Below are 19,229 nucleotides of genomic sequence, written 5' to 3' on the forward strand. Positions count from 1 at the left end.
AGGAAATTAGTACGCAACCAGCCTCTGTGGTCACACAACAAAGCCATCATCACTCCAGGGCCCTAGCGCCTTCCTTCTCGAGGAAGGAACCTGGTTACAGTTCAAGTGCTAACAAACAAGAGGCTAACCAGAGCATAACACATGGCCTGCTTAGCTCTGACACCGTTCCACTCCATCATCTTTAAGTCAAATTCACCCTTTTTCTTGCTTCCTAGAGAAAAGGCAGAATTACAGGTCTTAGGAACGGGGTCTGCCTCTCCCCATTTCCTCAATGAACACAAAGGCCCTGTCGATCCTTTCTGTTTCCTCCTGTCCCAAATGAACTCAGCCAAGTTCAGTTAGGGTCCGAAAGGGAGACAGACACCGTTTGGAATTAAGACACCTTCTGCCTGCACTATTCTCCCCCAAAGTTTCTTGTCCATGCGATCTGTGGAAAATTACTGTTCATCAGAGAAGGCTTTTTTATTCAGCAATCTTATGTCTGCCATATACACCTCAAACTCTCTTTTGGATGAAGCAAAGTCAGCTGCTTCTGACAGTATGTGTCTCTCCGTGGGCTGGGGAAGTGCTGACCTCTACTAAGGGAAGTGCTGTTGATTTCAGGACTGAGTATTGGTCTGTATAAGATCCAGGAGGACAGTGGCCCCCATGAGGAGCACCTGACCAGGAAGCTGGCACAATATCCCCTGTAGGCAATGCTAGTAAACTATAAGGAACAGAAAAAGAGTAAAATCAGCCACCTTGCTGGCAGCAGTATAACTTTCAGGGCCGAAAGGCTGAAGAACCATTTCTAGAGAAGGCATTCTACTATCCAACTAGTGCCTTGGAAAAGGCCATTGCTTCAGGAAGCCACGCTGTGCGTGTGGCATTTTGTCCCTGACAGACAAGCTGTTCGAGAGAAAGCTTCCACATCTCAGCTTGCGTAAATCCTCTCCTCAGTGGGTACAAACCTACCTAAGACTGTCTCATGCGGAGTGAGAGCAACTCAAAATCAGTATATCATCTGTTTGAAGACAGAAGTTCCATAAAAAATTGTTAACAAAATTAGTCTGAAATAATCCTGAAGAAAACCGGGAAATGTGCCATTAGAACTTCCTCTATTAGCAATCTTTTCTGTTTTGGATTATTTAAACTCTCTTTAGGAAATTCGAGGCACTACTAAGCTACATCCATTTTATTGAGCCTCGCAACAGGAAAAGAAAGGTCTTTGAGGGATTCTGCATGTGAAACAGTAGTTGTTGAGAACAGGATAGTATTCCTCAGTCCCCATCTAGCATTAAAGGAGACTTTTTTGTTGTACTAAATAATGCAATGTTTTATTTGGCTATCTTAAGACTTACAGGGGAAAAACTTTAAAAGTACAAAATCGAAAATTCACAATAACTAAAACCATGTGAAAGTATGTACATGATTAAATGAAGACTAAATGGCACTGAAAAGAATGAACTGTGTGAGTGCTAGAATTAAGGATTTTTTTTTTTTTTTTTTTTTAAGTAGGCTTCATGGCCAACGGAGTCCAATGCAGGGCTCGAACTCACAACCCTGATCAAGACCTGAGCTCAGATCAAGAGTCAGACACTTAACTGACTGAGCCACCCAGGTGCCCCTAAGGATGCTTTGTAAAATTCTTTAAACATTATTATACCATTTTTTAAATTAGAAAAAAGCAAAAATCCATTAATTTGTTCAACAAATTTATTGAGTACCCACTAAATGCTAAGTATTATGGTAGGGCTGGATATACGAGAGCAAACAAGCCAGAATAGAGTGAAAAAACACCCTCAAACTGGTTAATAAAGCATCTCAGGACTAAGACATGGCTGTAATTACTCATTAAAATAAAAACGTTCCAAACTAACCGGTTAATTTGCAGAGTAGCAAAGCATAACCCTAAAAGAAAAATGATTTTCTGTATTTTAACAAGTAAAAGAGATAGTTTCACAATCCCTCTGTCCCCTTAGAATGTAATTACTTCCAACAAAACTAGAACTTTACTAATTAATAAACAAAAAGATACCTAATAAAATAAGTTTTAAATCTATATTTCTCAAACTCATATTTCAGAATGATCTCTAACTTTATTCTCTTCTTAGGGAGAGCTAACATAGTAATGGCTACGAGATAAAGAAAAACTCGCTGAGTTGCCCCTCCTTTTACCCCAAATATAAAAATCTAAAAATAGCGTCTGAGCCGAACTGCAGATTTCTTTTCAAAAGCAAGCAGCAATTCTTGGGAGTCTGTTCCACACTAAAACCAAAAGATACAGAAACATCGTGAAATAACCAAACCTCAAAAACCCACTTCGCTGAAAGACCATTTCCTGAGTAGACCACTCAAGCAAACGACAAACACAACCGAAGGAGAAAACAAAAAAAACTTTTATTAACAGTTTTATTTTAACAAATCTAAGCTGCTACTTAATTTTTCACACTTCCTTCTGTCGATACGGGAAGGCGACAGGAGCATCATGCTTTTTGATATAGATTCTGATGACTCATTTATATCTTGTGGGAAGATCAACAACTGGGGAGGGGGAACATGTTCTACAGCAAAGACTGGCAAATACGTAAAAGAATTGACGAATTTATGGTGAAACATTTAAACCGGTCCGGCCTAAGCCCTAAGTGAACACAACAATTCCATGAAGTGAAAGACCCATGAGCACTTTGTCAGGACCCGCCAGGGTGAGTTCTAGTGGAAAGTAAAAGTGAATGAGCACCTGAAGAAGAGCCAGGAAGGAACACCTCACTGCTGCCTCCTGTGGTTCTGCTGTTTATTCAGAAGGTGGATGACAGCATAGAGGAGTGACCCTCGTAGTCACCTGCACTGGCAAGAGGGGAGCGTGCCTGTATAATGTCCAACATCAGTGTCACGGAGGTTGGAATTCCATGACAAAAAAAAAAAAAAAAAAAAAAGAAAAGAAAGAAACTTTAACCAAAGAGAATATCAGGGGAGATCATTAGGACAAGTATTATCAGTTAATAAGAAATACACTCAGGTTTCTCACAACATCCTTCTCTCTCTATGGGGAGGCCTGTTTTACCCTGGGGAAGCCACTTAACAATCTTTGCTTCGGTTTCACTAGGGTCATTGATTTGATACGGGCTCCGTGTAGTATCCGTGAAACACGCAGTTCTTTGTGAGCATCCTGGTGGTCACCAAGGCCTGCTTGTCATTTCTCCTCAATGTCTTGTAGATTCAACCAGTCTCTTCCATTCCCATGCTGACCCCCGCCCCCCCTTCTGCACATGTGAATTCCATCAGCAACAGGCTCTTAGTTGTACCCCATGCTCGCGTCTCCTAGGAACCAAGCGTGGGTGAAAGGTCTTAAAACTCCACTTAAATGCTAAAGAACCGAAGTAGTTACCGATGGTCTACTGCACGCACGTCCAGATTCCTCAGCTTGTCACCAAGCCCCTCCTGGGCTTGGGTGGGTCCCCCCCACCCAAACCATCTAGCCACATCAACCACAGGCCTTACTCATTTTACTGCCACCTCTTTTGCTACTTCTCACCTTTCCCCTAATGTTCGCCAAGATGAAAATAAAGCTGTAAAGCTTAGTTACTCTTTTCTTCACAACACCCGCCCCTAACTCCATCTCAGCACGACTTTCTTAGTCTGCCTCCTTTCGGTCGAAGTCTTTATTTTCAGCTGTGGAAGTTTGCTTTGTTTCTCCACAGGTTTCTTGCCTCCCACAAGTTTATTGAAAAGAGTTTATTCGAAAGAAGACACATAAGCCACCCCCTGTAGTTTTAAATGTATCAAAGGCCACGGTAGTGCCTTCCACATACGTTTGCGGGACCCACAGTGCTTAACGTGCTCTTAAGCACACCTAAATTACACCTGTTGTGATCAAGCACACTACGTAATGTGGTTAGGTGTTGGTGAGGGGTCCACCCTGACTTGGTTACTCTCTCCGTCAAGTACTCCAGGTCTCCTGCCTGGCATAGACCATGCCTGTCTCTGGCCAGGCACTTTTCGCTGTGCCAGGAGCAGATGGGCCTTCCCTACAGGGAGGGGTCCCAGAACCTGGAAAAGAGCATGTACCTGAGAGCTGCTGCCCGAGCAGCCGGGCCACTGTTATGGAAGGAATGATGCTGCCACCAACAGAGCCCAGCTCTGTGCTGCTACAATGGCCAGGAAAAAAACGACCCCTTTATCTCCCAGAATAGACCCATTTCCCCTTCTATAAATGGACATAGTAGAGGCTGATAAAACGCCTCTGACGAGGCTTGTTGCACACATCACCCACAGCAGGAAAGTCCCCCATGCATCTCCTGGTCATGATGGCTTCTCATCGCTACAGCTTTCTGAGACCTCATCAGTCTCTTCGGTTCACCCGCTGTGAACTTCATAGTCAGCTTCCAGCCATCCACAGGGAATCACGCTCTGCCTTTGGTTTCGGAAGTACAACCCTCAGGAGGCTAACGACAACTGATAATTTGCAATTGACCCAATTTTCCTTCTATTAAAACAGAGTTGGGACTCTTGGTGAGACCTGGCATTGTGTTCAAAACGTAATCAAACTTGAAATCTTATCTTTCATTTGTTGACTCAGTATTGAGTCTATTCATTTATTCTTTTTTTTATTCATTTATTCTTTTAATGAATATTTATGAGATCCATAGGTACGCAAGAGAATGGGGAGGAGGGGTGCTACAGATGTGTACAACAAGTTGTCTTCATTCAAGGATCTTTTTCTAGTAGAGGAGGGAAGTACACAAATAACTATAACTTAAGGCCATTGGTGGGAATATGCAAACAGAATGTTGAGAAGGCAAAGATCACTTTGTATTTGGGTTTTCTGGGTAGCCTTCATCGAGGAAGTGACCTTTGAGCTGGATCTTGAATATGTCGAAGAGCCTGAGGAGAAGCAATATAAAACAGAGAACAGCAGGAGGAGGATAGCTTAGTGAGTGGCTCTCAGTCCGACTGGATGATTGGTCATGTAGAGAAGAGTCTTGATCCACAAGGCTAGAAAGGGCAGTTGGAGACAGACCCTGAGGGAATTTGAATGCCAGGTTAAAAAGTCAGGCTTTATTTGATGGGCGATGGAAAACTGGGGAAGGTTTTATATTTTTTTTAACAACAACTTTATTGAGGAGGCGCCAGAGTGGCTCAGTCGGTTAAGCATCCGACTTCGGCTCAGGTCATGATCTCATGGTCTGTGGGTTTGAGCCCTGTGTGGGGCTTTGTGCTGACAGCTCAGAGCCTGGAGCCTGCTTCGGATTCTGTGTCTCCCTCCCTCTCTGCCCCTCCTCCACTTGCGCTCTGTCTCCCTCTCTCTCAAAAATAATTAATAAACATTAAAAAAAATTAAAAATATAACGACTTTACTGAGGTAGTACTGACATACAACAAACTACACACTTCAGAGTGTGTGGCTTGAGAAGTTTGAAATGTATATACACCCAAGAAGCCATCAGTACAATCAAAACAATGAACATATCCAATCACCTTCAAAAGTTCTGCTGGAAGATCTTAAGAAAATGGCAATCAAAGCAATGTTTCTTTCCTTTCTTTCTTCTTCTTTTTTTTTTTTTTTGAAGAAATGGCCCCTCTGATAAATTTTTTTAAAAGTCTCATAATCTACTTCAGTAGTATGTAAAATTTCAAAATGATTATATCTGAAAATGACTCACAAGACTAGACAAGGAAACCACAGCTTTGGTCAATCTGGTGGCCGTATTAGGACAGATGGGAATGGGCAAGCCTGGAACAGGACAATCAGTTAATAGCCTAAGAGACTTTACCAAAAGTCCAGGCATGGGGTAACAAACTCTCATAGAAAGAATCCAGACAAAAAGCAAGGAATAAGTGAGAAAGACTAGGTGAGTAGGGCTGGAGGCAGGGAAAAGGGGAAACATGACTGAGGTTTTGAGCTAGCTGGACAGCAATCTGAGGCAGTATAGGGATAAAAAAGGTATATAGATACAAAGAATTGGAGCTCGTGGATATGGATTTAGGAAGAAGGGAAATAAGTCCGTCAGACTTAGGAATCTTAGGAATCACACTGAGGCGAGAGGTAAAGCCAGAAGATTGGCTTAAGCCAAAACTTTATGAACTGTGACAGCAGCCCCAAACTGTTCATGGTGCAGTGTTTAATTTTTTTTTTTTTAACGTTTATTTATTTTTGAGACACAGAGAGACAGAGCATGAACAGGGGAGGGGCAGAGAGAGAGGGAGACACAGAATCTGAAACAGGCTCCAGGCTCTGAGCTGTCAGCACAGAGCCCGATGCGGGGCTCGAACTCACGGACTGCGAGATCGTGACCTGGCTGAAGTCGGATGCTTAACCGACTGCGCCACCCAGGCGCTCCTCATGGTGCAGTGTTTAAAATAGTCCAGGGGTGCCTGGGTGGCTCAGTCGGTTAAGCGTCCGACTTTGGCTCAGGTCATGATTGCACAGTCCATGAGTTCGAGCCCCACGTCGGGCTTGGTGCTGACAGCTCGGAGCCCGCAGCCTGCTCTGCATTCTGTGTCTCCCTCTCTCTGCCCCTCCCCTGCTCATGCTCTGTCTCTCTCTCCAAAATAAATAAATGTTTTAAAAAAATTTATATTAAAAAAAAAAGTGTGGAAACAAAGGCTCAGGGGAATTTGGATTACTTGCCCAATGTCACATGATTAGTCTTGGTGAAACTACATTGTGAACATCAGAGAACCTGAATGTATTCTTCATCTCTGGGCTACAGTGCCTTCTTCCTGCCACCCAAACACTTCAGCTCTCCCAGGAGAGGGTGCCTAGGAACGAACACAACACCTAAGCCAGAGCTGCTTCATCCATTTACTTGGTATAATCCCCAGGAGCACTGTGTCCTCAGTCTCCAGATACTGCTGTATACTCGGCAACAGATTCCTATTCGGATGTCTTGCTGACAGTATAGGATAAAATGGGGAGCTAGCGTAGCTAAGACGGAAAAGACAAAGAGGAGGCTGCTGGCCTCTGACCTTTATCGTGTATTTTTCAGCTTTACTGAGAGAGAATTGACGTTGTAACATTGTATACGTTTAAGGTGTACAGGGCAATGATTTGATACATGTATGTATTTCAAAATGATTACCACAGTAAGGTTAGTTAACACATCTGTCATCTCACCTAGTTAAACAATGTGTGTTTTGGGGCACCTGGCTGGCTCAGTTAGTGGAACATACAACTCTCAGTCTCAGGGTTGTGAGTTCAAGCCCCATGCTGGGTGTAGAAAAAAAATTTTTTTTAAATAAATACATAAACATAGGACAGATAAATAAATAAAGTGTTTTGTGTGTATGGGTGTGGTAAGAACTTTAAAAATCTACTCTTTAGCAACTTCTAAATACAGGATATGGTATTGTTAACTATAGTCACCATGATGTACATTATTCTCCCAGACCTTTCTCATCTTATAACTGGAAATTTATACCCTTTGACCACCTTGACCCATCTCCCCACCTCCCACCCCCTGCCCAGGGCAACCCCCAATCTGTTTCTGTATCAATCAATTGAATTGGATTTGCTGAGAATTAGTTCAAATACATAGACACAATTTTATTTCATGAACAAAACAGCATTGGTCAATGTGAAAATAGTGATTTCACCTAAGAAGTAAAATACCACAAAACCCACCCTGTTGAATTTACAGTAATGTAAGGGACAAAGAAGTACATCAAGTGTCTTCAATTGGTAGCAAAAAAAAGCTAATTGCTACTTAAAAGAAACATGAAATCTCATTTGGGATTACAAACCTATTGTGATTTCTCCAAGAATTGAGGAAATCACACAACTTGAAAAAGTCAAGATATAGTCCCAGCGCTACATCTTTAATTCTATGCATTGAGGGGAAACAGATAGCTGGCTGGCTGAAAGGAGGGGATGTGGTTACACTTTAGCCAAACTGTAACCAAACCATTAATGCCTCTCTTCAAAATAGATATAGCAAAAAAAAAAAAAAAAAACAAAAAAAAAAACCCAAAAAACAAAATAGATATCGCAATGCTTTTCTTCTTGACAGTCAGGTAAGTAGTCTGGTTTTGGGACTTAAGGAGTCTTGATGCTTGCCTATGAATCTATGAGATTATTAAGGACTATTTCAAGATATTCATAACATGGATACTGTATGCCTCATTTCCAATCACTTCCAATCACTTATGGTAGGGCCAGGGAAAATATATACCCTCTACTGACTGACTACTCAGAAGTCACAAAGCTTTCTGATTTGCTAAAGTTCTCAAGAAAGTGTGGACGATGCCAGAACCAACAGAACACTTGAAAATCTAAAAAACAGAGTAATCCTATGTACAATTGTGTTTGGCAGGAATTATCAGTATTGCCACAGAATTTAAATTATTCAAGGAGAGATGTTCATTTAAAGCAAGGGTCTACACACTTTTCTGTCAAGAGCCAGATAGTAAATATATTTTACAGGCCATATGGTATCTGCTGTAACTTCTCAACTCTGACGTTGTGGTACTAAAACAGTCATAGACAATATGTAAACAAGTGAGTGTAGCTGCAATCCAATAAAAGAATTTACAGAAAAAGGAGCAGGCAGGATATGGCCAATCCTTGCTCTAAAATGATGGGTCTCAATTCTGTATGTACATAAGAATCCCCTGTGGAACTGGTAGCATCCTAGGTCCCAGCCCACCCCTACAGAATCAGAATCTCTAGAGATGGGGCCTGGAAATCAGCAATTTATAAGGTCCACAAGTGGTATGTAGGCCCCTTTTTGGTTTGAAAAACACTGTGGTATGCAGCTAGTTTCATCTAAGCTGGGATGGCCCCTCTGTCCTAGATGTGGGCCAGCACTTCCTGCATCCTGTGGCAGTAAAAATGCACTCACTGTTTTATCTTTTGTCGGCCTTTCTGGTAGGAGGGCAGATGCAGAAACTGCTATTTTTTGCTTTCAACCTAAAAATGCATAAAATAATTCTGCTTTGGTGAAATTAACACAAGACTCAGGTTATGAATTCAAAAGAAATTCTCAATTTAAAGAATTGAAATCTCCCTGAAATCCTTTAGATTGCAAAATGAGCAGACAAGATCCTTCCCAAAGGACAAAAGGAAATCTGAAGGAAGTTTACTGTGTGCTCCCTTTCCCAAAAGATCTCCAGCCAAGCCCGGCTCTGATGCTTCCAATTCCGCTCCTAACAAGTCATTACTTTGTGTCTAGAGGTCTTTGCTTAAATGGTACCTCATTAAAACTCACATAAAAACACAAAGCACAAAATCTCTGTAGACCTCCAAGGGCTTCTCCCAACTGTAGCAATCAGTAGAAAAGAAATTATTCAGCTAAATTAGGTTCTGTTCAAAAGAAAGCAGTTTTGGATTTGGTTGTCTGCTTTAACTGCCAGAAATCAATCACCTGAGCAGTCACAGGGGCAGTGATGTTCAGGCTGGCAAACAGCTCCCACCTCTTCTTCAGCTCTCCAGATTCTCCTAGGAAGAACAATGGATAGCCTACAGTCAAAGGGATGGTTTTCAGGAGCTTCCCAAAGAAACCACGAATAATCTGCAGATACCTTCAAGAAATGCAGCTCTCACTAAGGCTTCTGCTGATGCTGGAAATGAAGAGGAGTGCTCTATGAGAGCAGAGGGTCTAATGATTCCTAAGACATGACCTTAGAATGCCTCCTCTGGACATCATTTTTGTTAGACAATAGGGGGATGGTTCTGAATTTCTTCAACATACATCCAAAGATGTTAGGGAGAGGAGACCCAGAAATTCACCAGGGAGCAGAGTGAAGCCAGGCTGAGATTAGCATTCTATCACCAGTATACTTGCTAGGCAGTTATATATAGAAAGTGAGATTTAGCTTTGCAGAGTTAGTAGTCAACATTTTAGGCAAAGTGTCTCTGAAGTCCAACACCCATAGTCCTGAGCTTCTGACTGTTCCCCTTTTTACTGCTCTTTTCAGCAAAGTAGGGAGATCTGTTTTTCTACCTGGTTTCCAACTTACAAAGAATCAGGAATTGGGAGTCCCAGGTATGAGTACAAAAACAATGCAAATGCCTATCAGAGCCAGGGCCCCAACATACTTACCCAACCTCCCTGGCCCTGGACAAACTCCCGGACGGCACTGTTCCCGTTGATCAGGTTTACTATGGGGATAGCCACCTGTCTTGCTATTCCAGGAGCCATGCGGGCCACACATTCAAGAAGCTTCACGGACACTGCCAGAAAGGCTCTCTCATAAACTAAGCTGGAATCCTGAGCACACCAGGCCTGGCTGAGAGATTTTACTGTGTCCTGCAGTATAGTTCCTGCCTGGGGAGAGACATGGGATATCAGCCAAGTATCGAAAAAAAAAGTCTACAAGGAGCTGTAGGTGTAGGAATCCAGTAAAGCAAGTGTTTCCTATAGGAGAGAATAGCAAATGCACCACTGGTTGTATCTAAGATAATTTAAGGAGTAGAAGGCCAAACTTTTCCTATTTTATGATTTTGTTATTTATTGTAATGGGTATAGAGAAAACATAAGTAGCCCATCAAACCCATGATTTCAGGTGTCATTATTTAGGATGAGCAAAATGACTGAAAGAACAACAAAATGATTTGAAAGGACAATATTAAGTACGTGATAGTACTTAATAGTCAAATTGTGAAGGTACTGCTTGAATGACTGAAGTCTGGAAAATTCTGAAGTAAAAAAAAAAAAAAAGATTTGTTTTTTCTCTCCCTCTTTCCTTCCCCCCCCCCCAAAATTGATCCAAAAGTCATTAGATGGGATGGGGCACGTGGGTGGCTTAGTCGGTTAAGCGTCGGACTTCAGCTCAGGTCATGATCTTGTAGTTTGTGAGTTCGAGCCCCATGTCCGGCTCTGTGCTGACAGCTCAGAGCCTGAGGCCTGCTTTGGATTCTGTATCTCCCTCTCTCTCTGCCCCTCTCCAGCTCGTGCTCTCTCAAAAATAAATAAATGTTACAAAAAAATTAAAAAACAAAAAAACAAAAGTCATTAGATGGGGCCAAGCAAGATGTACTGTGGTGTAGTGTAGGGGGGCCCATGGGAGTCAGAGCAGGGTGTCAGAGTCCAAACAAGTTGGGAGGGCCATCCACATGAGTACCTAGATCTTGGTTTCCAAATACCATTCTCCATTAAAACCAACCAGAGCTCCCTGGACAATGGCTGATTTCAGGCTGGGGCCTGGAAATACAAGAGATATGTCAGAAATTAAGGAAGTACTCGCAGAGCGACAGGACATGCCAAAAAGACACAGTCCAGATTGAAAGGACTCCCACTGGCCAAAACTAGGACAATTTGAACATCCAAATAAATAATGGTGGTAACAGATTACTAGTAACAGATAGGAATTCATGAGTCCATGTTGATATAAAAAATAAATACATGAAAGAGTAAAAAAAAAAAGAAAAAAAATACATGAATAGATTGAAATGTTGATGAGATACTAGATATTTACATGGTTTCAAAATACCTCCCTATGCAAATTTAACCATATTAACTGCAGTAGATATAACTGCTGTAGAGAAGCCTTGCAGACACCATCTTAAGTGATTAAGTTAACATCAGTAATGGGACAAAGTGAAATTTGTGCCACTTAATAGGTACGAAGAGAAGAATACTGCAACACTTTTGTGATCTTACTGCAAAGGTACATATCCTGAATCTACGCAAGAGGAAACATTGAAAAACCCCAAATTTAGGGACCTTCTACAAAATTACTGACTCATAATCTTCAAGTGTCATGGTCATGAAAAATCACAGAAAGATTGAGGAACTATTTCAGATTAAAGGACACTAAAGAGACATCACAACTAAATGCAATATCTGATTCTGGCCTAGATCTTTTTGTTGTAAGTGACATCATTGGGACAACTGGAACAATTTGAATGGAATCTGAGGATAAGATGAAAATGTGTCAGTACTAGTTTCCTGGTTTTGATGGTTTAGATCATGGTTATATATAAAAGCACAGCCTTGTTTGAAGGAAACATAGAAGTATTAGCGGATGATGGAACATCCTATCAGCCACCTACTCGCAAATGATTCAAGAGGGAAATTCTTTGTACGATATGCACAACTTTCCTATGAGTTTGGGAGACTATTACAAAAAACTTTTTTTTAATTAAAAAAAAAAAGTAAGTTCATCTCTTAGCTACCTTAGGAAAGCTTTAGTGCAAACAATTAGGAGTAACAAGTCTGGTTCTGCCTGAATAGGTGTACCATCCAAGCTATATTCAGTAAGAAGAATAAAGCATAATGGTGAAGAGTGTGGTTCAAATCCTAACTTCAACACTCATGGAGTAACCTAATTTCTTGTTTCCCTATCTCTCAGTTCCCGTATCTGCTTAAATGGATATCAAGTCAGAAAATACTTATCGGGGATCTCCCGCATACAAGGTGCTATTCTAGGTTGTGTGAATACTGCAGTGAACAAAGAGGTGAGATGTTTGCTCTCACAGCATTACATGCACATGAGGAGAGGTTGCACTTATGGATAATAGTTTCTACACGACCTCATAGAGTGGTATCAGGCTTAAATGAGATAAGTGCAAAGCATTTAGAATACTGTCTGGCACGTGTTAAGTGATGAGTTAATATTACCTGCCATTATTGATATTAATCAGCAACATCTTCCAGAACATTGCCGATGGTCTTTACATCTGATACAGAATCCAAGTGCTATTGCCAATAATCATCATTCTGATAAAAAGCCAGATATGCCCTAGTGGGTTGCTGTAAGTACTTACCCCTCAGTGCAGCATACTTGTCGACTATCATTCCTGTACATAGTTTCGTTGCTGGGCCTTCTGGGGATGGGGGAGGGGAAGACACCCACTCTCAGCAAAATAAATATTAAAACAAGTATATTAGAGACTAAAGTGCTTTACCAGGGACAAAATGCTACAGATGTGCTCTATGCTACTTAAGCACAGCTCTGATGAAAACAAATGGAAACAATGTCACTACCACTTGGGCTCTGATGAACTCCTGAAGAACTAGCAGCTGGAGAATTCCTGCTGTATCTCTTTGGATGAAGATAAGCCCCCAAATCTTTCACTAGGATATTTCTAGTCACAGTCATGTAAGAGAAGTAAGAAAAGAGCATCTAAGATAGAAAAAAGCAGCAACTTCACCTGTCCCTGAATGGTTTCTGAAATGATGTTTTTGACAGAATCTTCCATTTCTCCATTGAACTGATCACCCAACATCCGAAGGCGACCAGCAATGATGGCCACGTCAAAAGAGCTCGACTCTCCTAAGACAGAGGGAACACATTCACATTTGTTACAGAGCTTGAAGGAATGGCAACTCCCAGGAATCTGGGCAGTGGAGAAAGTTCTTGACTTTTAAACAACATTGGGCACTGTTCTCTCCCAAGAGCACCTTCAATATTCTGTCAACACCGAGAATCAGAAAATCTCCCTTCACTGAGAATATCTTTCTCTTCCATGGAGACTACTGATTTTCAGGTATTGCTGAAAGCTTAGTTTGCCTTTTGAAACTTCAGAGGAAATAAGGAAGTCTACCCAGATTCTCTCATTGACCTACCATCACCACCTCAGGCCAGGAGCCTTACCTGAATCTGTTTCATCTGCACAACGTAGGTCCCGGTTAGCAACCTGCACTGTGGGGCTCAAGAAGTCTGTGAGTAAAGAGTCCACAATGCATTGCGTTTGCTCCTCAAAAGTTCGGGGGCTCTTCATTTTAGATGGTTGCTGCAGAGTTTTGCTTCTCCACAAAACAAGCAGTTTTCAGCTCAGCAGTAAGTCAGAAATACTGGTAAGCCAGGTGTATCCACCTCTTGTAAAGTTTCCTAAGGGGACATGTAATCCAAGAGCCTGCCCTACCAATTTCCTTCAAAACTCGCTGCTCAGAAATGTGGGACTCTTCCGGATGGCTCATACGAACTCAGGAGACTTTTCGAAGGCTTTCAGTTCCTTTTCTCAGAGCCACACCCTAGCCAGTATCTAAGATTAATTAATAACTTGTATTGTTACCCAATTTAGGACTGAAATAGAGTTGAGGAAGAGCTTTCTTGGGCAATTTCATTTAGAAATACTTCCTGTTAGGTTCTGTGTATGGCAGAAGTTAAAGAAAGAAGGTTCTGAAGTTATAATAGATAAGCATTCAACGCCTGACATATGGCATTTGTTTGCCATAATCATACATTTAACTTACTGAGTATCTTTTTTTACATGTTTATTTATTTTAAGAGAGAGAGAGAGCACACTCTCACACGCACACGATCAGGGGTGGGGCAGAGAGAGAGGGAGACAGAGGATCTGAAGCAGGCTCAGAAAGGGCTCTGCACTGACAGCAAAGAGCCCAGTGAGGGTCTCGAACTCACAAACCGTGAGAGCACAGCCTGAGCCAAAGTCAGTCGCTTAAACAACTGAGCCACCCAGGCACCCCAAATTGCTGAGTATCTAAGGGTAGGGAACCATACCTAGCACTAGAAATAACAGAAAAATGACACAGTTCCTGTCCTCAAGGAGCTTACACTTTAGCATGTATGACAGATATTACGTGACTGATCACATAATTTCTTGTGCTTATTGAGATACGGTGTGTGATTACAATGTGCAATAGGGAATCAAACCTAGGGGGTTAGAAAGGCTTCCTTGAAGTAGTAACATCTGAGATGAGCTCTGAGGGACAAGTAGGGATTATGAGGCAAAGAAGAAAAATAAGACCATTCCAGGAGGAAATAGGATACATAAAAACTGAGAAGGTGGAAAAAAAACTTGGGCATTTGAGAAATTATGAATGGAGACAATACAAAGTATTTCACAGAGAAACTATGAGGATTAAATAAGATAATGTTACATAGGATGAACCAGCAATTTCTGAAATGTAGTAAATGTTAAAGGTCTTCCTGTTAGCCCAAGGCCTAAGGACTAGGGTAAAAGGGATCTGAGATTCACTAACAGAATTAAGTAGGATTTTCCTAACAGGGTTAGATTCCATCACTGTTTTAGGAGATCTCATGATTAGACACTTACCCACAGTGACCTGCCTTCTTAATGTAGCCACACTTAGTTTTGGGCTGTGGGTGTCAGCACTCAAACCTATCAGCCCTTCAAGGGTATTCTGATTGGTAGACTGATAGGAGATTCAAGCATAAACAGTGAGTCAGTTGTTCAGAATGAAAGTTCTCCTTGCAAAATACTAAGAGCCAGTCATCTGTTTTCTTTTCTTTTTTTTTAATGTTTATTTATTTATTTTGAGAGGGGGTGGAGCAGAGAGGGAGGAGAGAGAGAGAATCCCAAGCAGGCTCTCAGCTGTCAGCACTGAGCCCTACTTGGGGCTCAAACCCATGAGACCACGAGATCATGACCTGAGTTGAAATCAAGAACTGGACACTCAGCCGACAGAGTCACCCAGGAGGCCCTGGACTAGAAACACAAATTATGTTTTTGTCCTCTATCGCTAGGGCTGAAACTTCGGTTTCTACTAAGTAAGATTGAGACTTCTAAGAAAGTCCTTCTGAGAGAATCCTGAGCCAACCTCCTTTCACACTAGAGCCAGCCACTGAAAATTTAAGGATTCCAACAAATTAATTTGGCATACTTCCAAAGTAACATAAAGAAAACAAAAAAAGGGTTTATAAGATACCATCCAGCTGGTGTTAAATAGCTTACCCAAGGTAAGTGGCATCAGTAGGTGGCAGAATAGAAATTTAAAACCAAGTCCTGTCTTACCTCAAATAATAAACCTTTCCCACAGTAATTCATTTCACAACTGATATGCTTATGGGCAAATACCATCTTTGGAATCTAATCTTTGCATGATCTTATCTATCCTTTGCATTATCTTGCATAATCAATGTCATAAGGCTACAGAAATAGAGAATATCCTCTCCTGGACAAGGGTGTGGTGAAGTTTCCTGCTTTGTGCATTTCTCCTTGAGCCTTTATTGTAGCACCTTACCAAAGAATCATCCCATCCCTTCTCCCACTGCCCATCTACCCTTGACTGTTGCACTTCAAATACTGTACTCCCAGTTAGTACTGAAAAATGAGGCCAGAAATTTTTCACATCACTTGCTTCTTTTGTGCTCTGGCCACAACATTTTACATCCCTCTCTCAAAAGCCTCATCACCTTTTATCATGGGCTCAAGTCCAGGATCTTGTCATCTGTACCAGGTCTGCGTGTGAATGAGGATCCTTAAGTGCAGCTCCTCTCAACGTGTAAATCTATTAACTAAGAAAATCCGTTATTTGCCTCCCCTCCCCCAAACACCCAATATATGAGAAAGGGATAGAATTATTGTACCAGAACTCCCATTCGAAAAGGGGGTTGGGGGAAATGGGGGCATTTAAGAGCCACTAATCCATGGCAATAAAATTATGGTCAGGAACTACACAAATGATTGCCTCTGCAATGTTCTAAAGCACCAGAGGGCACCCATTCCATGCGTTACATACTACTTCCCAACCAAGGCAGACATCAGACGGCCATTTTTCTAAAAGCACAATATCAACTACCCTCAAGGATTTAAAAAATATGCATCTACTTATGTATCACATCATCACATGTGTCACATATGTCTGCCAAGGCTAGAGAGAGCTCCTAGGGAGAAGAAATATAATTAACTCCATGGTATATTTAAGCTTTAGTCATTTTGCTTGTAAATTAGCAAACCTAGGCTACAGTTAGACATCGTTTTTTCACTGAGATTTTAAAATTACACTTTCTCAAAAACAAGTTTCATCTTCTGTTCTGCCCCACACATTACAGAGAAGCAACCAAGTAGGACTTAACCTTTTATTTTCTAAATTAAATATTTATTTATTTGGGGGGGGGGGAGAGAGAGAGAGAGAGAATGCATGTGTGCACAGCGGAGGGGCAGAGAGAGGGAGAGAGAGAATTCCAAGCAGGCTCTGCACTGAAAGCACAGAGCTCAATGCAGGGCTCAAACTCACGATCCCATGAGATCATGACCTGAGTCCAAGTCAGACACTTAACCAACTGAGCCACCCAGGCACCCCAGGACTTAATTTTTTAAAAGCTCCAATATCTGGGATCGTTTTAGTTAACATTTACTCAATTGCTGAGCCATACCTACTTTTCTTTAGATCAGTATTTCAATTATAGTCTGTAATTTTTTAAAAAGTCGATTTATCCAATCTCTACATCCTGTTCCCTTGCACTTTAAATGGGCAACACTTTACACTTTGATTCGATTTCTTTCAGTACCCAAAGAACATTCACATTTTATGTATTTTTTTAAATTTTAGTGTTTTATTGATTAAAAAAAATTTTTTTAATGTGTATTTTTGAGACAGAGGGAGACAGAGTACGAGTGGGGGAGGGGCAGAGAGAGAGAGAGGGAGAAACAGAATCCAAAGCAGTCTCCAGACTCTGAGCTGTCAGCACAGAGCCCAGCGCAGGGCTCAAACTCACAAACTGTGAGATCATGACCTGAGCTGAAGTCAGACACCTAACTGACTGAGCCACCCAGGGGCCCCTGTTTATTTATTTATTTTAAAGTTTATTTATTTTGAGAGAGAGTGCACGTGAGCTGGGGAGGGGCAGAGTGAGAGAAGAGGAGAGAATCCCAAGCAGGCTCTGCACTGTCAGCATGGCAGAGCCTGACACAGGGCTCGAGCCCATAAACCGTGAGATCACGACCTGAGCCAAAGTCAAGAGTCTGACGCTTAACTCACTGAGCCACCCAGGCGCCCCAAACATTCATGTTTGAACCAAACAAGTCAAACTATGGAAAATGCAATTCTGAAGCTGTTCTGATCACTCTACATCTAATCCCTGGGGACCCATGATCTAGATCAGTCATTCTCAATGGGGGGTGATTTTGTCCCCTCAAGGCATCTTTGGCAATGTCTGCAGATATTTTTGTTACAACTGGGGGTTCTATTGGCATCTAGTGGGTATAGACCAAAGATGCTGCTAACAATCATCCTACAGGACACGGGAAAACCCTCCACAATAAAGAATTATCTGGCCCCAAATGTCAATTTTGAGAAATCCCAGTCTAGATAGACTTCCATTATGATTGTGTTTGATTGATACAATGTAACAAAACACACTTCAAACACCAATCCCAAGATATCATCAGAATCTAATTACTTACAGCCACTCATTCAATAAACATTTATTGAGTAATCACCATGTGGCCAACTATGGAGATAGAAGGAAAGAAAATCACTGTCCTGGGAAATTTTCCAGGGGGGAACAATGCACAAACCCCAGGCCCTTGCCAGAAAATTCAACACTGTCTGTTATAAACTCTTCTTATTAAGAGCCTAGTTGAGAGAAGTGAGGGGTGAAAAAAAATTTTTTAAGGTATGCAGTCCATTTATGTATCTAAGTTGAAGAAGTCATTGAATTAAGCTAGATGATATTTGGATCATGTTATCTTACGTCCTTGAAGAAATGCCCTAAGTTCCATGTTAAAGTTACATTCTCTTTCACTGAAGAACACCGTTAAGTCATGACAAACCTATTGCTAACTTTCCATAACAATTTTGTACCTACCACTCAGTGCTACCCATGTGAAACTATGTGTAAATTTCTTTTAGAAATTAATATTGGAGGGTTTCTTCTCTGATGACAACTATATAACTACTTCTCTTCAGCCTGACTGCTAAATCACTTACAGAGCTACATTGGAGACTCCTCTCTACCAAGTATGTAGGCCCTTAAGCCTGAACATTTGTGTAACTCCCCATCTCTAACCAAGCCGGGCTTAAGAGGTATTTCTACTTTCCCTGTTGTGGATCCTCTGGTTGTCTATAATTTACTGGTTATTTGTACTTTAAATCATTTTATTACATCTGCTCTTGCCATAAGTTGCCTCGATTAATGTATAAAATGTGGGTAGGTATGAATAAAATTAAAAGCAAGGAAGAGTGACAGAAAAAAGTTACAACAGTAGCAGGGGGACACATGCACTGGAAGCCTTGACAGCTTGAACAGGATCCATAATGAAGGCAGTGAGGGTCACAGAACACTTCCTGAAAGAGCTCATGACTGAGCGGAACACTGACAGACAGACTAGATTTCACTTAAAGAAAGAAGATAGGAGGGTAAGGAAATGTTCTAGCTAAGAAATAAAAGCAAGTACCAAAGCACAGAGGTGAGAGAGCGCCTTGTGCATTCAAGGAATGCAAGTGGTTTGCTTGGGCAAGAACAGCGTCTGGGCAAGCAGTGAGATGTGACACGGCAGAGGTACTCTGGATACTGCACTAAGGACTTTGAACTCTGGCCTTAAAAAGCACGATTAGGAGTATGAGGCCAGTGAGGAATTTATTGCAGTAACACAGGGA

The 19,229-nt window shown here is 41.5% G+C and overlaps 1 protein-coding gene across 3 annotated transcripts; it reads right to left on the minus strand.

Moving 5' to 3' along the window:
* Window positions 1–2,725: 2,725 nt before the first annotated feature.
* BCL2L15 (BCL2 like 15) lies at window positions 2,726–17,903 on the minus strand. Of its 3 annotated transcripts, none has more exons than XR_015255004.1 (5): window positions 13,516–17,903; window positions 13,073–13,194; window positions 10,020–10,244; window positions 9,342–9,415; window positions 2,726–2,846 (listed from the first exon to the last, which is right to left on the minus strand). XR_015255004.1 is itself a non-coding variant. In XM_025931435.2 (4 exons), exons 1-4 carry the CDS (start codon window positions 13,640–13,642, stop codon window positions 9,398–9,400), a joined length of 492 nt encoding a protein of 163 aa, XP_025787220.1. In that variant the 5' UTR covers window positions 13,643–17,903; the 3' UTR covers window positions 7,501–9,397. The 3 variants fall into 3 exon arrangements, 1 of the variants encoding a protein (XP_025787220.1); XR_015255003.1 differs by lacking the exon at window positions 2,726–2,846 and adding an exon at window positions 7,501–8,887; XM_025931435.2 differs by lacking the exon at window positions 2,726–2,846 and having other exon boundaries at window positions 7,501–9,415.
* Between the last annotated feature and the right edge of the window lie 1,326 nt (window positions 17,904–19,229).

Source organism: Puma concolor, chromosome C1 (genome assembly GCF_028749965.1).
Source record: "Puma concolor isolate L17-30 chromosome C1, mPumCon1.1.hap2, whole genome shotgun sequence".
NCBI lineage: Eukaryota > Metazoa > Chordata > Mammalia > Carnivora > Felidae > Puma > Puma concolor.

Coding starts and splice junctions, on each gene's coding strand:
- BCL2L15 (XM_025931435.2), bottom strand. CDS start 13,642: ATGAAGAGCCCCCGAACTTTTGAGGAGCAAACGCAATGCATTGTGGAC. Junction 13,195..13,515: donor TGCAGATGAAACAGATTCAG/GTAAGGCTCCTG, acceptor CCTCTGTCTTAG/GAGAGTCGAGCTCTTTTGAC. Junction 10,245..13,072: donor CAGAAACCATTCAGGGACAG/GTGAAGTTGCTG, acceptor GTCTCTCCCCAG/GCAGGAACTATACTGCAGGA.